The 26,456-nt window shown below is 41.1% G+C and overlaps 1 protein-coding gene across 1 annotated transcript in view; it reads left to right on the top strand.

The window, feature by feature from the left end:
- Nucleotides 1–26,456, top strand: part of LOC139478446 (succinyl-CoA:3-ketoacid coenzyme A transferase 1, mitochondrial-like) — a 61,807-nt gene that overhangs the window by 5,794 nt on the left and 29,557 nt on the right. Inside the window, exons 5-6 of the mRNA XM_071260908.1 lie at nt 14,284–14,433; nt 14,700–14,806. Of these exons, the coding sequence (XP_071117009.1) occupies nt 14,284–14,433; nt 14,700–14,806 (257 nt within the window). The remainder of the gene's footprint in view (nt 1–14,283; nt 14,434–14,699; nt 14,807–26,456) is intronic.

Here is a 26,456-nt window from a genome sequence, read left to right as displayed (position 1 = left end):
CCATGTGGGAGAAGTGTGGAGTTCGAGGATTGGTGATGACTGGGTTGTACCATTGCCACCTACTGCTTGATTGTATGTCCTTTCACCAAGATTCTGTTTGATCTGTGGTTGTCATTGAACACATGGGTAGACATTTAGGCGGCATTGACTGTTTGTTTCATTTCCTTCCTTACTCCACATAGTTCTCACATACATAGACTCATGTTCTTAGTTTTTCCTTATTTCTATCAAAGCAATCATAGTTGTTGGGCAACCATTATTTTATTATTTACTTTTATTCACTTGGGGACTAACCATTTGATATCATGGGTGAGGACTGGGATTTTGTGTTGAGAGTAGATAAATGCAAAATCAGATAGTACAAAATCAGATGTTTTTCTGTTTAAAACTATGAACATGAAGAGAAAAACACCTTGCAATAATGTAATTTTTGTTGCAGGTAAATTATTTTTTTTCAACAGCCCTGAAGCATAATTATGTTCTACCTTACCTGACGCGACACAATGCTTTAGCTTCCCTATGCTTCCCTATGTTAAACAGACAGTACAAAGGGACAGTTTAAAAAGACTACAGCTCGTGCCACAGCATCCTTGAGTTATCCCCCTTGGCCTCTACTCCTCATATTCTTCTCTGTTCTATGGACAGATGTGTACGAGAACAGAGTTATTTATTTTGTTGATTATGCTTTGTATTGACATAATTCCTATTAATTAGGCCAATTCCCGAGTTGCGTTTGTGTGTTTGTGCGCTTAGTTCACATGTTTTAGTCTGTTTTCAGTCGTACAAATGGGTATCTCTCATACCCTCACGTCTAGTTGCACGTTTAAGAGGAAGCCAGAAGCTGGAATATAAACATTAAACTTGTTTCCGTACAGTTGCGCACGCACGTCCCTGCGACATGTCACAAAATCTCTCAGCGCGCCTCTGAGCTGGTCGCTCGAGAAAGTCTTTCGCGGTAGACTGCTAGTTTGTATTCTACTAGTACTTATCGCTTATCTACAGTTGTTCTAATCAAGTAATAATAATCATATGTCTTACCTGTAGACTCCTGGAATGTAATCCTTGGTAATCCATTGTTGTGTTCAACGCGTGTTTCGCTGTTTGACAGTGATTCTACACGTGGCAATATGTTGGGCATTTTTTGCCTCGTGTCAACGAAAACTGTCTATAGTGGACCCTTACAAGTTTTGTCCTGGGGGTGGCAATCGGCCACACCTAAGAAATCAGTTGATAAAGACCCGCCTCAGTCAACTTCAGTTTTCGACAAGACACGTGACCGTTCGCCTGCTGATGATACTACCCGCACGACTGCTCTTTGTCAATCGGTTGAGCGAGAGCGTCACTCAGCCTCCCCAGTTACGACGGGACCGGGTGGTGACGAGGACCATGGGGGGACTACGGTCCCCAGTCGGTCCGTATCTTGTTCTACCAACGATGATAGGGACGTCGTACGGGACGACAGTGGACACAGAAGTCGTTCCCGTTCAAGTCGGGACGACAGTTCGAGTGCCTCGTCGAGAGACAGTACACGACACGAGGTGGTTCATCGCCATCGTGGTCGTCATAGGTCGTCATCGGACGATAACTACGATGGGGATCGTAGTACTTCTACAGTTAGAGATCGTAGCCCTCGTCCCCACGGGGATGTGCGACGTTCTCGCAGGGAGTTTCTGGGAGTTCAGCGTCATAGTGAAGATAGTGACAGAACGACGCCCTCGTCTCACTTTCATATCAACCCGGCTTTGATAGCCCAGATCACGGTGGCGGTCCTCGCCTCGACGGCGTCGACCAAGAAGGATACGACTACGTCGGGGGTCCATGGCCCGTCAACTAGTACACCAGCTCCTTCATCTACGCCTCCACAATCGACGTCGACGATGGATTGTGACGACAGCCCTCCTAGGCCTCCTAAAGACATTGAGTTGTTTGCTTTGCTGTCTAACTTTCTACCTGAGTTATCACAAGACGATGACAAACCGACGCGTGCGGGCTTTATGGTCGGAGATACACCGCAGTCTCTTCAGTTTTCTCCTCCCGATGTCTTCAGAGCCATGGCTCACGATATGGACTAGAACTTTGCCTCTGCTCTGCCTGGGCAGAGCTTCTGCAAGCCGCCTGGTCGATCTCGTTTACCGATCTATGGCATGCCGTTTTTGTCACCCATGACTAGGGATTTGGATTGGGGGCTACTCTTCAAGAAACCAGCGCCCTCCAAAATTCTTGTAGAAGACAGGCATTTGGAATCCATGGACACTGCTGTTCGTCACCAGCTACAACCGCTTGCTATGCAGTCGACAGCGATTGAGGCCCTCTCAGTGTACTTTGAGGAGAAAGAACCCCAGGACGAGGACGACAGGACGGTGCCATCGGTCCTCACCTGTATGTAACGGTGGATCTCGGACGTCCTCGCCCAGTCCCGATATGTATCGGGCCAGATTACTACGGCACGTCGCCATGGTTACATCGACTGCACTGACCTACCTGATCGTCAGGGCAGGTCACTCTTACGGGCCCCGTGGTCATTGCAACAGTTGTTTGACGGTCGTACCAACGACGTTCTGGACAAGTACTCCAGGGAAGCCGAGCATGACATCATCATTTCGACTTCACACAACCTGTCCAGACAGCCACCGGTTTCGAACGCCCCACGGCGACGTTACCGAAACGAGAATGTGCAACAGGCCTTCCGTAGGGACGTGCCTTGACAGCCGTCCCGCAAGAGAGATTCCAACAGGAAAGGTCGCCAGGTCTCCTTTTCCAAGTATCCCAGAGGGGGAAAGTGCCAGCGGGGGAGGAAGTGTTCAGAACATTTTGACAACAGGCTATGCCCCTAGCCTGAGATCGACGCCACCACTGACGTCATCCCCGACATTCCACATTCCACCAATGGATCGGCTGACGGAGGCCATCGATTTGTTGGTGGAAAAGGCGGCCGTACTTCGCCTAAGGACATCGACACCATCGCCGGGGTACTACTCGTCCATCTTTCTAGTACCCAAGAAAAACTCCACAAAGATGCGGCTTATTTTCAATCTCAAAAAGTTCAACGCAACATACCTCCAACAACCCGACACATTCACCATGATATCCCTCAGCTCTCTGCGTCGGATGATATTACCGAATGACTTCCTCGTCTCGATAGACCTTCAGGACGCGTATCTACATGTACCAATAGCTTCCGAGTTCCAAAAGTACTGGGGGCCAAGAATGTGATAGTTGACACCCTGTCGAGACCATCGAGGCCGTCTCCCACGGAGTGGATGATCCATCCGACAGTCTTTCATCAGCTGACAGATCGACTCTGGTTGCCCCTAGTAGATCTCTTTGCAACCCGGTACACCAGCCGCCTCCCTCGATTTGTGTCGCCGTTCTAGACCCACGGGCATGGGACCACGACGCTCTAGCGATATCGTGGGAGGGTCTAGACGCATACGCGTTTCCGCCATCGATACTGGTGAAAGTTCGTCAAACGGCCAACCTACGTCTGCTTTTGGTCACGCCTTATTGGCCAGAACGTGGTTCCCGGAACTTCTTCAGATCATCGATCAACCACCGTTCCCGTTGCCAGATCGAGACGACCTCCTTCTTCATCCTCACACCGACGACTTGCCTCCGGGGATAAAGAACTTCGAGCTTCACGCCTGGGTTTGCTTAAGACCTCGTTAATGAAGAAAGGCTATTCAGCTAAAGCGGCAGCGCTTGTCTCGTCGGCACATAGAGTTACGACTCGTAAACTGTACGATGACAAGTGGACCACATTCTCCATTTTCACAGGTGGCGGAGTTCCTAGTCTATCTCCGGTCATCTCGGCGTCTGAAAGGGTCGACGATCTCGACATATCTGGCAGCTTTGGCTTCAGTGGTGCCGTCTCCTACGGGCGACAAGCTCACTAAAGTACTGGAGTTGCAGAAGATTCTACGTGCCTTCATGGTTGAAGATCAGTCACGTAAATTCCGACCTCCGGCCTGAGACCTCAATGTCGTTCTGCGCAACCTGTCTAGTCAGGCTTACGAGCCTCTCGATCAGGTCGCGTTCGACTTATTGTTTCAGAAAATGGCTTTCCTTCTCTCGCTGGCTATGGCAGCGAGAGTTTCGGAAATACATGCCATTGACGTCGGTCGAATTACGTTCAATCAGCGTAACCATGGCAACGTCCATCTTGGTCTCAGATGGGATTTTTTAGCGAAAAATCAACTTCCTGGCCAAGATCTGAGAATGTTCCACATTCCTTCCTTGTCTGCCATTATGGGCCCTCATGATCACGCTGATCTCACCCTGTGCCCAGTTTGTGCGCTTCGTATTTACCTGCAGCGTTCTGAACAGCGACGACAACATTTTCGACGGCTGTTCATACCGCTCTCAACCAATGCAAAGAAAGAGATTACACGTATTACTCTCTCCTTTTGGTTGAGAGCGGTAATTCTTAGAGCTTACGAGGCGCAAGGACTCGCACCTACCACCTCCTCTCATCCGCACGAAGTTCGAGCCATCACTTCAACATTAGCACTCCACAGTAATTGTTCGCTACAAGCTATTATGGAGGGCTGCTTTTGGAGATCTACTTCAGTGTTTGCTTCGCATTATCTTAGAGATATCTCCACAGAAGATGTTGAAGGACTCAAACAGTTTGGTCAACTCATGTTGGCACAACAGATCTCTCAGAAAAGACAGTGAATTTGTGTTTTATTCACTTTGGAGGTTTTACTTGACACTTCATGCCATATAACATGTTACAATAAAAGCTGTTGGTGAATGTACGCATTCTTATGGTTTTTTGTAGCGTGCAGTACTTCTGTTATTGTTTCTTTTATTATGGTTATTCGGTGTATGCATCGTCTTCCCATACTTTATAGTACTGCTCGTATTTTTTAATTACCTTGTATACTGCGAGTTGCTCTGTAAGTAAATTATGTGCCGACCTCACTTTGATCCGGGTTCAACTGACGTGTGCAGTTGTCCTGTCGCATCGATAATTAGTTGTGTGTCGAAGAGCATTAACCATGCTATTTTTAGTTACCTTGACTTCGGCGAGTTGTTCTGTAACTAAATTATACGCCGACCACACTTCGATCGCTATTCAACTGACGTGTGCAGTTGTCCTGTCGCTTCGATAATTAGTTGTGAGTCGAAGAGCATTAGACATGCTGTTTTAGTTACCTTGTATACTGCGAGTTGCTCCTGTAACTAAACTATTCGTCGACCACACTTCGATCGCAGTTCAACTGACGCGTGCATTTGGCCTGTCGCATCGATAATTAGTTGTGTGTCGAAGAGCATTAACCATGCTGTGCGTTCGTGATAAACAACTTGTCTCCTCCGTGCATCTGGTCGAATGTTCTATTGTCACTACAGGGGTGAGGAACTTGGTACATTCGACGTGGAAGAGGTCACTGCCTGATTACTTTCCCGACCCTCCTTCTAGTGTTCCGTCGAATTCTACCCATTTGTACAACTGAAAACAGACTAAAACATGGGTTGTTCAGATTAAAAACGATGTTTTATTGATCTGTTTTCAGTCGTACGTTCCCACCCAGCCATCCCCACAGGGAAGTAATCCAGTCCAGTCCAGTCCTGCTTGATGGCTTATTCTTCGAGATTTGTGACATGTCAGAGGGAGGTACGTGCGCAACCGGACGGAAACAAGTTTAATGTTTACATTCCAGCTTCTGGCTTCCTCTTAAACGTGTGACTAGACGTGAGGGTATGAGAGATACCCATTTGTACGACTGAAAACAGACCAATAAAACATCTGAAAAACCCATATTGTCCAGTAACATGTTTTGAAAATATAATATCTTACACACAAAACTGAGATACATGTGCAGTCAATTGAATTATGATTTATATAGAATTTGTATAAAAGATCACCCGAACTGTACATGTTCGAATACATGTGAAAATGCATATCATTATCTCATGGAATGTACATTGTTTAGTCATCAGCGTGAAATTATGTTACAGCCTTAAAAATATTGTTCATAACATACCTGTTGATGTACACCTACTGTTATACGGCAATGCAGATAACGTTGTTACAGAAAATGAAGCTATATTTAAGGCAGTACAACATTATATATGTACAACTAAAAGATTTGTGTAAAGAAGTGTTCATTCAACAATCTCTCTCTCTCTCTCTCTCTCTCTCTCTCTCTCTCTCTCTCGTGTTGTATGTGCATTTATATTGAATTTGAAGTTGCGAATTTTTGGTAAATACGAGGGAGAGGGCATTCTAAGTTGGAAGAACTTGTCCCCCAATCCCGTTCACTCCTTGTGAATAAATATGTTTAAATAAAACATGTTTTGCTTCATATGTGATTCTGCTCGTTACACTTATGCGCTGTTTACATTTTGTTTCAGAATGTATTCTATGGGTTGTGCTTTATGTAAAAGGCCAAAATCGGGGAAAGACCCACATCAGCTTTGACCCTATTGCAAGCCTGCGAGCTCGTTTGACATCGCTGCACTGTTTGCTCTCTCATGTAAATTACAGACCTCCCCAATCTACGCCATCTACGCCACTTGATTTTTTAAAATCCTATGGCTGTTTGTGGCTTTTGGGAGCAACTGCTTGAGCATCGTCCAGACGACCTGCTCTTGCCTCCTGCTCTTGCCGGGACGGCATTACCACGCCGTCATCAGTTACGCCGGGACAGTGTCGCCAGTTGTCACCGGATCAACAGCCGGGGCTGGACTATCGCAAGTGCCTGCTGGATCGCCAGCTATCGCCCAATCGTCGTGAGCTGTTGCCATCAGTCGCCGTCCAGTCGCCAGGCCGTTTTTTGTGCTTGACTGTAACGAAGCTTCTCTGACCAAGTCTCTCACTCCTGCGGATATGCCTGCTTGGCTTGTGGATCATCTCCCTTGTGCCCAATATAAGCCGCTTGCGTCTGCCTCGTTTGAAGATCTCCCCTTGAAGACTTGCTTTCTCCTGGCCCTTGCGACAGCTGCCAGGGTTTGCGAGCTTCATGCCCTGGATGTGACCCATGTTTGGTTCAACCAGCGTCCTCACGGCTTGGTTCACCTTGGCTTTTGTTCGGACTTTGTCACCAAAAACCACCTGCCTGGCCAACCTGATTGGCAGTTTCATGTCCCATCACTTTCAGAGTTCATCAGTCCTGATGATGACCAGGAACTCGCCCTCTGCCTGTTTCAGGCCCTCCGATGTTATCTTCAGGTGTCTCAGTAGTATTGTAAGCAGCGCCAGAGGCTGTTCATTCCTCTTTCCAACCTTGTCTCTGCAGAGATCTCTCGTAATACAGTTTCCCTTTGTCTTTGTTCTGCTATCCTGAGGGCTTATCGTCGTTCTGACTTACCACCACCAACAGCCTCCAATCCACATGTGATCCGTGCCCTGTCTTCTTCGCTGGCCCTCCATGCTAACATCTCTTTCCAGTCCATCATGGAGGGGTGCTTCTAATCATCTACTTCTGTCTTCGACAGCCATTATCTTTGCAACATTTCTGTGGAGGACGTCGAGGGTACGCATAGCTTTGGTCCACTTGTCCTGGCCCAGCAGCAGACAAACCCCCGACGCCAATGCCGTTTCCGAGGGAAATGGTGGCCAAGGAAGGACATCCCTTGTGCTGTTCCTCTTGGGTTGCTGGGTACTGTTCTGTCGGTACCTAGTAAAGTTTTGGTCCCGTTTTTCCCCCTCTTTTTGAGCCGGGTGCAGAATACCTTGCTTTTACCCTCTGTCAAGCAATGTTCTCTCTACCTTCAGACCACCGTTCTGTTCCGAGAAGGCTTGACCTGCATCTACATTTGATGTCATCCAGGGAAGAATATGAGGCGTAGGTGCCAAGGGGGATAACTTGTGGATGCCGAGGCACGGGCTGTAGTCTGTTTAAACTGTCTCTTCGTTCCAGTACTGTCTGTTTGTATAAGGTAGGGAAGCTAAAGCACTGTGCAGTGTCAGGTAAGTATAGAAACATTGCCTTTAATCAGAAATGCTAATTTTTGTTAAGAATGTTTTTGACAATATATATAATGGTTGGTCTCTTACATATTTTGGAAGGTCTATTTAATGTTTTGGTACTGCTGATTCATTTCATAAGATACATACAGCTTATCTCATTCTGACCCTTATTATCCCCTGCCCCAACGAAGTTGGGGGATATAGAAATGGGTTCCGTCCGTCCGTGTGCGTGCGTGCGTGCGGGCGGGCGGGCGGGCGGGCGTGTCGGGCGTCCCCAAATCGTTTCCGGAGCATAACTCAGAAACAGTTAAATATTTCTCTATGAAACTTTGCATGTCTATCAGACTCATGCTGAACAGGTTCCTTTTGCTATTTAGGAATTTTAGAATTTTTTATTTTTTACGTTTCCATGGCAACAAGTTGGACTTAGGTTCTATGAGGGTGCTGTTCATTTCCGGAGTGTAACTCATAAACCATTAAATACTTTCTTAAAAAACTTTGCATGTCTACTAGGCACGTACTGAACTGGTGCCTTTTGCTATTTAGGAATTTTAGAATTTTTTATTTCTTACGTTTCCATTGCAAGAAGTTGGACTTAGGTTCAAAAGGGTAGAGTTTGTTTCCGGAGCGTAACTCAAAATCCATTCAATACTTTCCAACAAAAACTGTGCATGTTTGCCAGACACATACTGGACTGGTGCCTCTTGCTATTTAGGAATTTTAGAAAAAAAAAATTCACGTTTCCATGGAAATACGTTGGACTTAGGTCCTACAGGGGTGGTGTTCATTTCCAGAGTGTAACTCAAAAACCGTTAAATACTTTCTTACAAAACTTTGCATGTCTACTAGGCACAAACTGAACTGGTGCCTTTTGATATATAGCACTTTTAGAATTTTTTATTGTTCATGTTTCCATGACAACAAGTTGGATTTAAGTTTGAATATAGGATTGGTTTACTTTAGTAGTATAACAAATAAACTGTTAAATATTTCCTTGCTAAACATTGCATGTCTATATATAAAGCGCATACTGAACTAAAGTACTCAAGGAAATGAAAAAAAACTGTTTTTTCGACCTTACATCTTAAATAAATGCAGTTAATATAAAAAATATGTATATATTCAAACAACTAAATTAGTACTAATTGGGCCGTGGCACAAATACAGCGTATCAAATGTTTTTATGCCTTTTTACACGTAAAAGTGTGTATAAATGTGAATAAACAGACTATTGTGAAACAGGGCATAACCAGGTGTAAGTAGATCAAGGTGACCTATGACACCTTGACGACAGGTGAGAACAGGTGCTTAATGCCTATAGTCTGTTTCTGGTATGTCAATTTGGACTTGGTTTTATTTTTGAATGTTGAAAGTGCCGACAAATTACCTCCTGTAAAGTACATTTTGTATTGTTCACTGAGATCAAACTAGCAAATCCAGACGTGTACTTTTCGAGTTGTTTTGGTATGTCGTATTTACAGCTATGTAACACTTTGTGTCGATTTTTAAATTGAGAAAAACAGTTTTTTTTCATTTCCGTGAGTACTTTAGTGCCATTTGATATTAAGGAGTTTTAGAAATGTTTATTTTAGAATTTCCATTGCAGCTATTTTGACATGGGCTAAGAGAATGTTGGTGTGTTATCTGTTTTGGGACCATAACGTGTTAAAATGGGCGGGGGATATAGATGACTTTGTCAACTATACGCTTGTTGCTTATGTCTTTCTCTTCCGAATATATAGTGGAAACATCCTGTGCTATGTGTTCCCGGAAAACAGAGAAAACATCTCATCCCACACAGGTGCACTGGAACCACGTGAACAAGACCAGTAACTTGTCACTCACTCTTTTTCTCACCATCTGTGTAGATGGGAATTTGTTTTCTGTTCTCCTCAATCCAAGCCATACATTCAAAATTAACCTTTTTTCCCCAAAATTCTTTTGCTTGGATTACTTTCTTTAACATTGTATATATATCATATCTAATGATTATTTTTTACAATTTTTACTTTTTACTCCTTCTTGCTAGTTCTTGTATGACAATGATGAGATACCAAGCAAGAAGAATATAGAACGTAAGCCAGTTTATAACTCATGGCCACGTAAAATATTCAAGATGGCTACTTGAAACAACAAGACATCTGGGTTGACCATTGTTTTCTTTTTTAAGAAAATGCCCACTGGTGTACAAAAGTTTTACACATGTTAAAACATACAATGTTTGACAAGAAACAAACTGTATGCACAACACAAGTGCAATGATCATTAACTCAAGAAGCAAAAGACGTAAGGGTTTTTAGATCTCTTACTACTTCGTACAACAGCCCAGATCAGTGCAGTTTCAGCCTTCGCAAACACCTCATTGTCATCCAATCAGGCTGTAAACACACATGATACAAGCGCATTGCAACTGCATACATTTGGGCAGATACTGACCTTCGCGCAGCCCACTTTTAATCAATCAACGTTTACAGAAGCTCATGTCTTCACGCAGGCTCCAACCTTCGCGCAGCCTACAGCGTTTTAACACCCTGCTGCTTTCACACAATCTCCATTCTTTATTCAGCGCCCGCTACCAACAAGATTTAGTAGCTAATGTTACACAGCAAGTATTAATGGCTGTGCAACAGCAGATTTAAACAAACCTTGCACACCGTTAATGACAACTGCACAACAATATAAGCAATAGCGTGCCGAATTCCCAGACTTGATCCACGACTCCTATCTTCTGCAAGAGGATGTGTTCGAGCCACCTCAAATGGAGGTCACATCTCAGCATAATTATCCGTCAATATACCGGTATGAGAATCATGAAGTAAAGGCGTGGATTATGGATAGATTGCTGATATCATCGCCGTCAAGGCGTTCTTCTCCCATTGACACTTTTTGCATCAAAGGTGACAACATAGACACACTAACCACTTTCCTGATAAAACCTTTTTGCAACATTGCTGAGAATCTTAATGTGTCATTCCCTAAAGTTACAAGATCACAAGGACTCCCAACACCCAATTTCAAACAATGTCACACATGTGATTGATGAAGATTATACACTCAATTTAGATTAAGTCTTGTCACATTGAAAATAAGAAATTAGCGCAACTGGATATGATTACCAGACATTCATTCTATGGTTAAGCCATGGCTCCATCCATGAATGAAGCCATGATCAGCAAGTTAAAAGACCCACAAAACGAAAGAATGCTAGTTTTAGTTTGATTCGGTCATAAGAAAAACCAAAAATTTATTTCTGATCATATGAGCTCAGTTTCAAGAGGTCTTACATTGCTGCGACATCAAGGCCTCGTAGCCAATTCTAATTGGTCAGACCTTTACACCAAAGAATTACTACGTCAACTATGGGAGGCAACAACCATTATTAATGGTCACATTTGTAACAATAACAAGGAGGTGATGCAGTATTCTAAAGATCAAATGCTAATTATATCACTACAAACCATGTGTTCAATTTATTGACAATCTGTACAAAGAACACAATTCAAAAGCTGTTTCTCAGGAATCCAAAGCCCTACAGAGAAATGTTCTAACAGCGGTAGAGGAGGTAAAGATAGTTCTTTTTGAAAGCCACATGACAAGACGTGACTCTGGTCGCGGACGTGGATCCAGTGGAGTGCATAACAGATGAAGAACGATTCATGAACGACTGAACTTTGCCCCCTCTCTCTCACTTCACAGTACAGATTATTCATCCGGAAGTACTAACTACAAGAATTACCTCAAAACACTGGAAAAATTCAGAATGGCTCATCTGCCTTTATTGAAACAATCTGCCTTTATTGAAACAAATGATAAGACAACACGATAAACTTGTAAGCATAGTTCTACAATATGCTTTACTAACACATTCCCATTCGTGTTCAATGTTCAGGAAAAGTCTACGTTTCCTTTTCAAAGACCAGCATTACCGGTGGGCAGTCCTTCACACTTGTGACCAAACAAATTGTGGCATTTCTGCACAACAGGGGAATTTGTTGCGCTTTTTACCTAGATGACGGAATTAACGCTACTCTAACAACAACAACTGAATTTCACCCTGAAATTATTAACTCAAGTAGGTTGGTTAATAAATTATCAGAAATCAGACCTACAACCCTCCCAGGACCTCAATTTCCTAGGGATCAGGTTTCTAACAAGGCAGAATGAAATTCTAGTACTGGAAGATCGTTGGATAAAAATCCAGAATTACTTACCAGCACTTTACAGCAATTCACAACCAAATCTCTATCAACCAATGGCAAGTGTTACTCGGCCTACTTACGTCAGCTCAGGCTCTGACTATTCAAGGGAGACTACACTTACGTCCAATGCAGAGATTTTTAAATCTATACTTAGAATACAAGGAATTAAAACTTCGACTGCCACACAAATTGAGGAAACACCTTTTATGGTAGACAGTAAAATTGAACGTCCGCACAGAAACTTATTACACGCAATCACCTTTACATGGACGCTTTACTTCAAGGATGGGGAGCACACCTCAACTCGGAAGTAACGTCAGGCATATGATCCAAGACAGAAACATCCGTCCATATCAATTATCTGGAATATGAAGCAGTAATCCGAGCAATATCCAACTCAACCCCACACTTAAGAAACAAATTTGCGATGATCAGATCGGATAATTCAACTGTGGCCTTCAACATAAATCTGAAGTTAACGTTTCAACTTTATGAACTTGTAGACAGCCTAAGTCTAACATTATGGGCAAGACACATACCAGGAGTGGCAAATGTCTTAGCAGACATCTAAGACCTATCCAGACCAGCCAAACCATTACCAACATAATGGAAACTTCACCCAGGAGTATTCCAGTTGGTAGTTAAGGAGAAAGGCAGCCCATTAATAGACCTATTTGCAAACAGGTACTATCAGGAATCACAACACTAAAACTTCCAAACTTCTTCTTCAAGTAGCAGACTACCTTCATTTAAGAAGCACAAGGAATCTTAAAGGCTTGACACTAGGCATCTGCTTGGCTGATATCAGTTCTGTCTGATATCCATGGGATAGATGCCAATCGCATTAGATTTAACAGTGGCAACCAGACAGACAATTCATTGTCCCGGCTCTTAGCCATCCATGGTTCAGAGGATACAGAGGATTTATCACTATGCCCAGTATGAGCCTTACTCGTATACTTAAAAAAGTCACAACATAGAAGAAGAGGTTTTAAAAGACTGTTTATTCCTTTATTAAGGAATACTCGCTCTGTAGTCCCAAGAACATTCTGGAGAAGAGCTGTCATTCTCAGGGCATACAGAGCAGCCAGTTTGGATCCCCATCAGCTTCCAACCCTCATGAAGCGCAAAAGCCTCTACTCCAGCGCTTTATAGTAACTGCTCGATACCATCAACCCTGGAAGGCTGCTTCTGGAAATTAGATACAGTGTTTTCCAATCACAAGCATTAATCAATTTGGACTGCTTGTTGCTGCACAGCAACCCACAAAGCCCACCAGAAGATCATCTACACTCACACACAACATCACATAGATTCAGGGAAGTCGGGTTACTCTTCCATAACCAACAACTGAGAGTCCATGTTCCTGTTTTACTACGCAAATCAGCACATGAGTGATAACGATTGTGTTGAAGATTATTGATTGGTTCTGAACTCTGTAATCGTTTAAGGCAAGCAAGATCTTTAAATATCTTCGCAAACCTTTCAAAATCCACAAAATCTAAAAAGACTTACTTCCATATTTGCTGCTCACAAAAAAGCAAGTACACCAAAAAGAATGATTAAGAAAACAATGTAGAAAATCATTCAACGTTCCCATAGGGTTTATAGAACAGATTGGCGTTAATCACACATACAGGTGGATCCCACACCTCAGTCAGATTTCAGCAATAAGTATGAGTCAGGATAAGATAAAATATGGATATTCTTTAGGAAAAATATTATTTATACTTATCGTGAGTCATATGCATGAGCACCCACCCGGCCTCCCCTCTCTGCACTGATGTGTTTTCGGACAATTAAGTAGGGTAAAAGAGAGAATGACGAGTTATTGGTCTTGGTCACATGATTTCGGTGCACCTGTGCAGACACAGGGTGCATAGGGTGAGATGTTTTTCTGTTCACAGCACAGGATGTTTCCACTTCCAAGTTTGAAGAGAGAGATAATCAATAAGTATGAGTCAGGATAAGTATAAATAATAGTTTTCTAAAAAAAATACTTGATAAAAAGCCTCATTTGTTTGGAACAAAATTTCAACTTTTATGTTTTATGTTTTTCAGTTTCTATTATTAAAAAAAGTGCCTCTGTCAATGAGATGAAAATCCTCTTTTAAATGATGTTAATACTTGTGAGTATTTGGTAATATTGTGTGATTGCTACTGCCACAGGGCACCCTTGCTGAGAGGATCCGTGCTGGTGGCGCCGGTGTGCCAGCCTTCTTCACTCCCACTGGCTATGGCACTCTCATACATGAAGGTGGAGCCCCTATCAAATACAACTCGGACGGCTCCATTGATATTGCCAGCAGTCCAAGGGAGGTAATAGTGTAGTACACATATTTTTCAATAAACAACATTTGCTTGATGCATATTACAAGCCATATTCATTAATCTTTCTGGAAATATTATTCTAAATCTTATATTTTGTTTGTCTTATATTGGTACCTTGCTTCTTGTTCATTGTGCGCAACTAGGACACTTTTCTGTGGTCAGTTTGTCGCCATATATGATAAGACTATGTACCACATGTTCCAGTCACTCACATCAGTGAGTCAGTCTATAGGTTGTTCTTTGTCTTTTGACAGAGTCGGACTTTCAGTGGTGTGCCCTACATTATGGAGGAGGCCATAACAGGGGACTTTGCCCTGGTGAAGGCCTGGAAGGCAGATAAAGCAGGAAACCTCACGTTCAGGTTGGTACTGCCACAATTATTTATGGTGATAACTCAAGGGTAATTTTTAGCAAGTGAGCTCATTAGACATCTTTTGGTAGTTCTCTGTCTGTCTGTTTTTGTATGTCTCTTTAGCCACATGGCCAATGAAGCAAAGCATTTCAACAATGCTAACAGACTTACGATATGATTTAAACTTTGCCATGGCAGGCATGTGAACAGATCATTTCAGACTATGTATTTGACATGCAGTAAGTGAAATGTGGAAGTCAATAAATAAATAAAATGGATTTGAGTTTTTCACAACTACCAAAAAAACTATTTGACCAGTGAAGTAGTATAGGTAATGGGGGTTCTGCCGCAACTCCACTGGAGCCGGATTTATTACCTATACTACTACTACAGGTGGCATTTTTTATGCCAAAATGATTATGCGATTCAACGATAGTCATGAGTTGTATTAAACGAAATATTAATATTAATTAATAATGAATAAAATTTACTATAGCCCACTAGGATATTGGAAAGGTGTAGGAGCAATAAAAAAATTAGCCACCGCGGCTAAGGTATCTAAAGATGTGGCCAAGGATTGGTTAAAGAAACAAGCGTTGTGGCAAATATATTTACCGGCACCGCGTTATATACCGAGGAAGAAGTTTGATATTTTTACAATGAATGAAGTTCATCAGGCTGACCTCTTGTTTCTTCCCCACCATAAGATAAAACGCAAAATGTATAAATACACTTTAACAGTAGTGGATGTGGCTAGTCGATACAAAGAGGCAGGACCATTAACCTCGAAAGATTCAACAGAAGTAGCTAATGCACTGAGTCGCATATATAAACGCAGACCGCTAAAGTGGCCTAAGCTATTTCAAGTAGATCCCGGTCGCGAGTTTATGGGATTGATAACTAAATTGTTAACAAAGCACGATGTCAAAATCGTCCGTGGTGAAAGAGAGGCCCACCGCAGTCAAGCTATCGTCGAAAGATTTAACAGGACATTAGCGGAACGTTTGTTTGGCTATCAGTATGGGATCGAAATGAAATCCGAGCGATTGAGATCAACCGAATGGGTGACACGATTATCAGCTGTTGTATCAGCGCTGAATAATGAAGTAACGAGATTAATAGGGAAGAATTCATCCAATGCTATTAAAATGAAATCCGTGACTTCTGAATCTTCAGCACCGAGGAGAGGCAAAGAACAAAAACTTCCGGATAGAGTGAGGGTAAGATATTTATACCAGCCCGGTGAACTCGAGGGAGGCCTACGTCGCGCAACCGATCCCATATGGTCCCTTAAGACGTATAACATTAGTCGATTGGTTACGAAAGAAGGAGAGCCTATTCTTTATTATCTTCAAGATGGACCAGGTAGGGCATTTGTACGAGAAGAGTTGTTCATAGTTCCCGACGGTACGGTATTACCACCATAACCATAAGCATAGGTAGTTACACCATCATTATCAATCCATCTCTTTGTATCTAAGGGGGATAATGATGTCTTGTTCATTCTTAATCCATATATCCTATGATCGTAACTTCTTAAAAAGTTCATCTCGTGTTTGAACGTTCTACCGTTGAATAATGATTCTTTATACTGTTCGTGTTTGATATGCTTTTTTACAACATACTTCTTAACACCCTTAGCTTTTCTTATCTCCCCATTATCGGACTTCTCTATAGAATACATCTTAGGTCTTAATCCTACATACTCCGCTATAGGGGTCCCAGCACATTCATCCTTCATCTTACCTAACACCTTTTTATTTACTATGCTGTGCAGTGGATTATCTTTAGGGTAATCGCTCGTGTCGTACATATCTATTTTTTCTGCCACATCTTTATACACATCCTCGGTTTGTATTTCCATCAACAAAGAATCTGTGTTGGTATATAACACCTCGCATCTATTGCCGTATTGCTTCTTAAGTTCGTTGTAATAAAAGTCATACATTAAGTGTTTTGACAAGTCAAGAATACTCAAACCGACGTACACCGGTCTGTTGAATTTTATATTACTCTTCTGCATATGCAACGCGGCTAAGTCGTTATCGAATATCTTGCTTCCGGACTGGCTATAAGTTTCCTGAGTCTTTCTTCCTCATTAGATCTGACTAATTTAACATCAACACGCTTTCTATGATTCTCCATAGTTTTACCAAATACTGAGTTATTCATGAGCTTATACAGATTCTTTTCGAAATAGCTGGTAGCTATCTTTCTTAAATCTGTGTTCAACCTTATATAGGGCTCCATCCAAGGGCTTTGATCAAACTTTAGAACTCTGTGTATTTTCTTTAGTTTCATACCTAACGATAGATACAACTGGAGATTTCTGTAGTGAACTATATATTTTGTCTTATCCATCAAATTTGGTACGAGTTTTTCTACGTTAGCTAACCTACTATTACCCCTCAATGAACGTTGATATTCCGACATCCAATCTTTATTAACCATTAATCTTTCAGGAGCTAGCGGATAACTGTTATGATCTTTATGTAACGAACTTGGATATTCCAAGTCAACTTCTAGTATGTACCCTTTATTCTCATCATTATTATGGATATCATTCACTTCGATATCATCGACCCACTCAAAACCACCCGTGGGTAAAGTTAAGGTTGACTCATAGCCCATCCGTACAAATTGTTTGCGTCGAGATATAATATATGCGTGTCGGGTTTACTCGGATCATATCCTTCCACTAATTTATTATTAGCCTTAGAATACCTTTTCGCTGCTATCGATATACCACCTCTTAATCCTTTCTCAATAAACAAGTGCATATCGTAATCTGTGAGTAGTTTTAGTTCTACGTCGGTCTTCTTCAACAATGCATCCCACGATAGTCCGGGACTGGAATAGTACCATGCCGGGTCCAAGCCGTATTGTTTTAAACACGTCTTTCTAAATATTTCGAATATATCGGCGAGTAACAGTACATCGGTTTTTAAGTACAGATCGTGATAATCGCCTAAATTCTTACAACCTAATTTATCCCAGACCGTCAGAGCGTGTTCATAATCGGCATCTGTTATTTTAGATTCTGTTAAGTTACTATAGAATGATTCGAGGGGTGGTAATTTAGTTTCTTCGAATCTAGACCAATCATCCATATATTCGTAAGGATATACACCTTTTCTCAGCAACAAATGACGAGTTATCTTATCGGTATATTGATTTGTTATCGCGAAGTCATCGGGATTGTTCGCATTAGCTAAATTGTCCAGGGAAGATAACAGAAACTGTACGGAGTCTATGAATCTAAGCCCATTACTTTGCTTTATTCTGGCTTTCCCACCCTTGTCCGTATAATGTATAGTTTTAGTCAATGAGAATGATATGTATTTTTCCATATTGTTAGGAATGCACGTTAAACCGCCGTCGGTCTTTGAGATAGCTTGCATAATGAGATGTGAATCGTATCCCCTAAGGTTGTGAAACACAACGGGGATGGGTATTGTTTGAGAATTCATTTTTAGTTTCAAGTTACACTCGTTATGAGCGGCTCCCCGATCATTAGCCGTGACGTGGCAATGATCTCTTATTTGATTACAATAATGTTCAAATTTTAATATATGTTTTCCCTCTTTAGGCATATCGATCCTGATAGCGGTCTGTCCAACACCTCTACAGTCTTCTTTATGCGCTTCTAATAGATCTTGTCTGCTGTACCCATGTAGGCATTTTTTCGCAGAAATATTTCTTTCTAGCATGTTTAGTTTGATCGTATAATAGCCTGTTTAAACTCTTTGTCCATGTATAATGATATTTACCATCTTTTTCGATCAGAAATGAATTGATTCTAGGAATATGTTCCAGAGCGGAGCTTATCTTGTGTACAACAATTCCTTTAGAATGTCCGAAAACATTTATAGCTAAATTATTTTGCTTTTCCACCTTATCAATTTGTGATATTGGTGTAGGTTCGTCTATACCATCAAAGTTGAGTCCATCGTTTTGGGGATAGCTAGAAGGTCTATTTGCAATTTTAGAATCTACGGGGAACAATGCAGATCTCATCATCATTCTTAAACAGTCATCTGATTTATTTTTTACGTAAATTATGGCTTTTTTCTTCTTATAATACGAGGGTAAATCTATATAAGATCCACCTTTGAAAGTCATATAATTTACTATATCTAAATATAAACTATCGATTCTATCCACACCCCGACCCGAACCTCTATTAGTCCAACGTTCTAAAGTTTCCTGTATCCTCTGAATTGATGTATCTAATGATGCGTTTATAGTATCGGATTCAGTTATAACTTCTTGATTGCTACGGAAATATGGTTCGGTATATTCGGTGCTATCGTCTGTGTTACTTTTACTCAATGACATTTTAATCGTCAGCTGGTATTTTATGTAAATCATCTAACTCCTCGTTAATTTTATTCCATATGATGGGCTTAATATCGTTAACATCCATGTTGGAATTAATATCCATCTTCCAACCTCTTAGATATTTACCAACGCCGGCGGATGTGGGTAAAAATATTAATTCTTGTTGTTGATTATCAACATCATCATTATTATCTAGTAAAGCGATCAATTCAGCTTTTCTCATTCAAGAATAACCTCTCAGCCCACTGTTTCTCGCTCGAGCTTTGAGTTCTCTAACAGTCTGGGGTTTGTTGTATTCCAAACCTAGTAAGGTAATCAATTCAGCTTTTCTCATTCGAGAATATCCATGTAGACCACGTTGCTTTGCCATAGCCTTCAACTCTCTGACAAAAACCATTGTTGTTAAATGGTATATGCAAAATGAGACAAATGTCTAATTGGTTGTTTTCATATATCTAAATACGTATTCTCCCCAACCTATTCCTCTCGTTGATGTAATCTCTCTTCCTAACATAAATAATCTGGTTCCTAACCCTATCAGCACCGTGTTTCTTACATAAACAATAACGACCTTTGACCCCTATCCCACATTCAGAACACGTATAGTTTATGTTTCCGCGCTTGATGTAATAATTGTGTACGCCGCAGTAAACATCAACACAGCGTCGGTTACATAGAGTCGTCTTCCCCATGAGTGTAAACTTGCAATTATTCATGGTTTATACATCTATCATATCATTGTTCTCAATGCAAATCACAGCTACACTATTGATTATTGATTAGGCTATTCATAGATTAGCTAACTAGCCACAGCTGTCACTCTGACTTATGCATAATTGTATAGCTGAAAATCAATACAGCAGTCAACCCCATAATCACAAATGTGACCTCACGGTCTTTCTGAGCCTCTGACGGTGTATAAAACTGACTCATTGTTGGTCTCGGTATTGGGTCTAGTTTTTTCCCATAAACGAGGTAGTATTCATGCATGGCAGATTCGACATCCTTAAACATTTGGATGTCCTTCCTTAAGCAGTTTTTCATGAAAAAAGTCTAATCTCTTCATTCTCTGCCGCGTATATTGTGACTGGGCTGCTTGGAGTTGTTCCATTGCTTCGTTATGTCGAACTATACCAACAACTCCTACTAGAGCCCATGTTTTAATCGGATAAATATTTGAATTATTTATTAATTTCGCTTTCCTCGCCAGTCCTCCCTTTCTTCCTGCAGCTATTTTTTGGGGGTTCTTTGTCACTCTGGTTTGTTTTTGTGTTTGTGGTGGTTCCTCATTCACATGTGGTGCATTCACATCCTCATTCACTCGTTGTTCCGCAATCTGTTGTGGTTGTGCAGTTATTTCCTCCTTCACAATCTGGGGTGTCACCTGTTGATTCTCCATTTATATCATTAAGTGGGCACGTATGTTTAAATTGACAATACCTAGCCGTTATTAAAGCTGTGGTGAGTGGAGCTAAAAACATTCCGCATCTATGATAAAACTCTCAGCTCACTGAGCTTATAGCGTGTTCGATGAATGGGTCTTTCTCTAGTGATTCGCATAAATACATGCGATGTTCTGTCGGGATAGGGAGAAACGTACTAGCTACGACTGTGTATAGTTGTAATATAGCCGACCCTATCGTTTTAGTCATGGTAGCTCCCAGTCTAGACTCGTAACGCGCGTACAGTTTTTTAATTTCTTCATCAGTCATGTTATCAATTTTTTCGATGGTATAATTTTCTCCCAAATATTGGGAACATTTTCCACCGGCTACCAAAGCGGCGAGTCTTTCTCTATGTTTATCTAAAGATTTATCTACATCAGGCTCAGATTCTTTGAGCATTTGTTCGATGAGTTCGTCGCATTCCATAATGTAATACCTAAGGAGATATCTAAGTCTAACATAATATAATATGACATATCCAATAAAACCCGTAATAATGAACTGTTGCGAAAGAATGATGATTTCGAACCACATTTTATGTCATATTAACCGCTAATGTTCAACTTATCGTATTTTTGCTGTAGTTTTGCTATATTTGCTTTAATTTTCCTATAATTTTGCTACATTTTTGCCATATTTTTGCTATATTTGCCACATTTTGCTACATTTTGCTAAGCAATTGCATAAGCAGCTGGTTGATCAGTGTTTAATACGAGTTTACAGTGCTTCGTTGCTGCTAACAGTTTTCTGACTTTATCTCGTTCGAGCTTGGTATAAATGACATTTTCGCGTAAACATTCCTCGAATGTATCTCGATCTTTGCAATGAAACAGGGCTACCCATTTGGTCTGCTCTCTCAGATCTTTCAGGACAGAGTTGTATTTTTGAGTAAGTACCCAAACGCTATGTTGAGTATGCCGACCGGAGAATGCTAAATACGAAAGCATATCTTTCTTTTTTGTGAGTTCTTTACTCGCGCTGCAGTCGTCTATTACGAAAAGAGTTGATTCTCCTTTGTATTTTTCGTGACATACTCGGAGACAGTCTTGTAAACGATCGCCCGGATCGACTCTGTGTACCCCGTCGTCATTCATTACCCAATCTCTCGATAAGTATGTTTTATTAACGCTTATAGTCGGGCACAGAATAATAATATGATCGAAAACGTCCCGATAATGACTTTGTAAAAAATCTAGAATAAAAGCTGTTTTTCCACAGCCCGTTTGCCTGCAGATGATAGCGCAGTGCGGATCTTTAGGTAAAAGATTATTAATAGATTGCTTGCACGAATCTCCCATTCTGTATATTAAGTTGCGCATCCATAATCACGTACAAATATATGTTTAATTTACCAGCTGATTCCTGAAGCTTCGTTATCTGTATGGTGGCACCCTCGCTAGCATTTTCTATTCTCCTCCCACTGCCGTGTAGTTGGTCATCGTCCGTTGTTCGCATGTCGAGCCAAAGCCAGAGATCTTTCACGACCGCGTTAACTTCCGGGGAGCGTTTTATAGAAGGAAGTTTTTTAATCTCATCCCACTGGTGATACGCTAGCATTCCTTGGCTATATAGTTGATTAGGAACGCCCTCGATAGTCAATTCTTCTTTTGTAATCTTGGGATTGTAGAACTTCTCGGTATTTCTTTTAAACGCATCGGAGGGGTCCTCAAACAACATTAAAATACCCTTCAACAACCTCGTGGGGACGTTTAGATTGATACTGCACTTCATATCTTTTTTGTCCCTCGTGATCTTTCGATGTCGCAGCACGCGATCGTACAAAATGGCTAAACTTCCTGTATACTGGTTACGAATTTGTCTGGCTAATTCGGGATCTGTTATCATGTCGTACTCCAGCGAGATATTGTCAATGGAAAAGCTAGCATCTTCAGCAGCTCTGATTACTCTACCGTAGTCATTAAATGTGAGTTCGTATTCTAACCTATCACCTAGGGATGCTTGATAAAAGGGCATGTGGGAATCTAGTTATTCAAAGTCTAGCGGAATATAGAATCGGTTACCCAATGCGTCGGCAACGGCCTGATATTTTACGACAGTACCATCACCACTAGAAGCATCTACGAGCAGTCTCAATGTGTTCCGATTACAAATACCTTGGTACTGTAAGTTTTCCCGCTCTTTATCCATTCTCCAGAGATCCATGTAACAATAGTATACATCGCTATCGTCGATACTCAAAACCTCATTACCGCTAATTTTAATCGCGATTTTCTTAACGATAGCACGACCTATGTACTGAACGGGCCCCCTGTTAACGTCAGTAGAAGTCAAAATAATCGTAAATGCTAGTCAGACAGTTCCGGGAACTAACACATTGTGTGCGCCGAGATTAGGAAAGCGAACCAGAAGCGTTTGATTCTGATTGATGGTACTAGGGTTATTAGTTATAGTTACAGACTGACGAATTGCCTTGACCCCTAATGGATCTCGAAGTCTACGTTGTGGGTTTAACTTCCGTCCGTATTGCGAAGACATTGTTATATTGAAAACATGTACCCTATGTTTAATATAAAAATGACTAATTTTGATATTAATGACTTTGTTCTAAGTACCTTTGATGACTTTGATAACCAGAATCCAATCGAAGATACTGATGAAACCAGGTTTAGTAGTCTTAACGATGAACTTTTACAATCAAACGTCAATGATTATTACGATGCCTTAAAAGAAGATAAAAATTATGTTAACCCAATAGGTCGTGACTATTCAAAGTTTACGATAGATAGTAAAGGAATATTGCGAATACGAGGCGAACCTGATATTGATCTTATGAATTCTCGTACTCGTGAGCCCCTAGCCTTGTCTGCTATAGCCGGTAAACTCGGCACCGTGTTTGTTCGTGATAAATTAGGTTTTGTAGACTACTCGCGGCATTCCGCGAAGACTACTAAGGTTCTTCAAACCATGCGTGATGAACTCGATAATACAGATAATTTGGAAGCTTCCTCGATGGTGGCCTTGAACGGACTCGGAGAAATCTTGGATACCTACTACGATAATTCCACGGTCTCGGAGTTTAGTATTAGGGAATTACGAGGTCTTGACAAGGCAATGCGAACAATGCGGGGAGAACTGATAAATAATACGGCCAAGATATCCGAAATCGACAAGCATATAGCTCAAGAGAAAACAAAACTTGAACAGGCGGGCGATGAGTTCAGTAGACGCCGCGTAGCAGAAAGATTGCGTTACTTAGAAGACGAAAGATCGGCCCGCCTCGAAGCAGCTTCCAGTAATAGAAAGGCACTTCGTTCACAAATCAGTCGAAGTCGAGAAACTATCGATCAAGTCCTCAACGATGACACTACACTGGCCGATAAAATTAAAACATTGTTAAAACGCTGCCCACACCCCCTACGTCGGGTGGTATAAAAGAGTGGATAAAAAAGCATTTAAGAGCATTAGGTTCAGCACTGGGAAAGCTCGCTGAAAAAGCCGCGGCCGCACTTCCCGGTATAATAGGGAGTGTTGTTTCCTGGCTATTGAATTTATTAGCTAAGACCACCACTTGGCTTAGTCAAAACTTGTGGGGGCTGATTGTAGCAATCGCAGGACTCTTGTACGTATTCGCTAAGAACTATTTAACCAAATCATGAGTAAACCAGCCGTGACTCCACCAACTACAAGCGCTGTTTTTTCATCGATATGTTGTTGATATTTTTAGCCGCAATATGCGTAGGTACTTGTGCATCAGTAGATGGTTGAGCGATAGTTGGTGTTTGTGGCTTGACTATTCCCTTTTCGCCTGTGATTGTTTGTGTTATTAATTCGATGTTAATATCTGAATTTATACCTGTTTTTTGTTTATCGGTAGCAATAACAATTTTATTATTATAACCTTTCACTTGACCGTTCCATATTACTCGGAGACATGTATAGTCCCGGCGCATAAACGTAGTCCACTTTGGATTTAGCGTACTGTAATGCATCTTGAAAACGCTGTATAGACGATGGTATGTCAACTGGTGAATTAATGGTGTCCTCCACGTTTGCGACAAACTGTTTTTGCGCTTCGAACGCCGTCCCAGTACCGATGATTCCCGTTCGTGTTGCGATTGCGCACCGAGAATTGCCCATACATAAGTTCTTATCGATTCATTAACTCTTTCAAATCCTGGATTAGTGAAATTATTATCCGTTTTATCATTAAGAAATTCATTCCAAGCGTCTGTTGTATCGTTTGGATGCACAAACTTTGTTATAATATGTTTTTGCGCTTCGAACGCCGTCCCAGTACCGATGATTCCCGTTCGTGTCGCGATTGCGCACCGAGAATTGCCCATACATAAGTTCTTATCGATTCATTAACTCTTTCAAATCCTGGATTAGTGAAATTATTATCAGTTTTATCATTAAGAAATTCACTCCAAGCGTCTGTTGTATCGTTTGGATGCACAAACTTTGTTATAATATAAGGAATGCCACTCTCAAAGTTCATACGATCTGCTCTAAACTCTTTACTCGAGAGAGCAAAGCTTGAAGGGATCAGACCCTTTTTAATTAAATAATCGCTTTTATCTTTAATAGTTCTTTGTCCAGAGTACGGAATACCTAGACCATGGCTAGGTCCACTAAAGCGCCAATCTTTACTCGTAGAAACATTAAATTCATTACAAATATGTTCGAAGGCCCTCTTATCATAAATATTATTTGCGTGATTCCATGCTGGATCCTGCGGTAATGGAGCATTAATTTCTTTAAGTATACGTCTAATCTGATAGTACACGTGAAATAATATAACAGACTTATATAGTTTAAATCCTGAGGCATTAACAGATACGCCACATCCCGTTGTGGCACACCAAACGGCAAAGTTTAACTGATTCTGCCAAAATGCATCGGATTGTGAAACCAATCGTGCACCATTTTATCGTTAGTTACCATGAAACTGTATTTTTCAAAGATATCAGGGAATTTAACGATAAATTCAGCACCGAGGCAGTTACTATAATCGATTGATTAGTAATGTATCTCGATTTCATATTTAAGTTATGATATAGTATCATTGTATATTTAATATGTATGTTACACTCCCGGGAATAACAAACGGTCAGTCTATTGAACTGCTTCATACTATCGATAACTCGGATGGACAACTCGAAGTAGCTATCTGTGACGTAACATATTACCCGCTGTGGACCAATATAAGTGCTGCGAGAGGTAATTATACAATGCTTAAATCAAATGAAAAAAAAGTCATTACTATACCTGATGGGTATTACAGCGTATGCTCACTCAACGATGAAATTTTTAAGCCTTATGGAATGAGTCTCACACAAAATGAGTCGAATGGGACAGTGAAATTCGACTCCGGAGAAAAAGGTACAATTTATTTTTATGGTAACTTACCATTTACACTTGGATTTACACATGTTGATATATTACCCGATTTAGTTCCCTATAAAGAGTTGTGTATCCATCTTGATCAAATAAGCACGGCGGATAATATTCAACTAGAAAGTCCTTTAACTATACTCAGATCTATTACAGTCAAAGATGAAAAATATAATAGCGGTAGAACAGAATCTTTCTCACCATTACAATATAAAAAATTAAAGCGGGGTATTATTTCAGACCTCAAAATTTCTATATTAGATGTAAAACACCAACCTGTACATATAGGATACTTAAGTGTAACACTCCATATTATGAATAAAAGTTGATGCATCAGGCCCTGGAATGCTCAGACAATGTAATACAATTGCGCTTTCCGATCTCGGAGACACAGAAGGATTCGGTAAACCGGGTACCAATGGTAAGTTATACGCTTTACACTTACACGATAATGTATACAAGCGGAAAGAAGTTACATTCACGGGTAATCTAGAAGATTTAAGCGATGTTGACGTTAG

This window comes from Haliotis cracherodii, unplaced genomic scaffold (assembly GCF_022045235.1).
Source record: "Haliotis cracherodii isolate W230 unplaced genomic scaffold, xgHalCrac1.p SCAF_4, whole genome shotgun sequence".
NCBI lineage: Eukaryota > Metazoa > Mollusca > Gastropoda > Lepetellida > Haliotidae > Haliotis > Haliotis cracherodii.
This window is presented reverse-complemented; position numbering and strand designations above follow the sequence as displayed.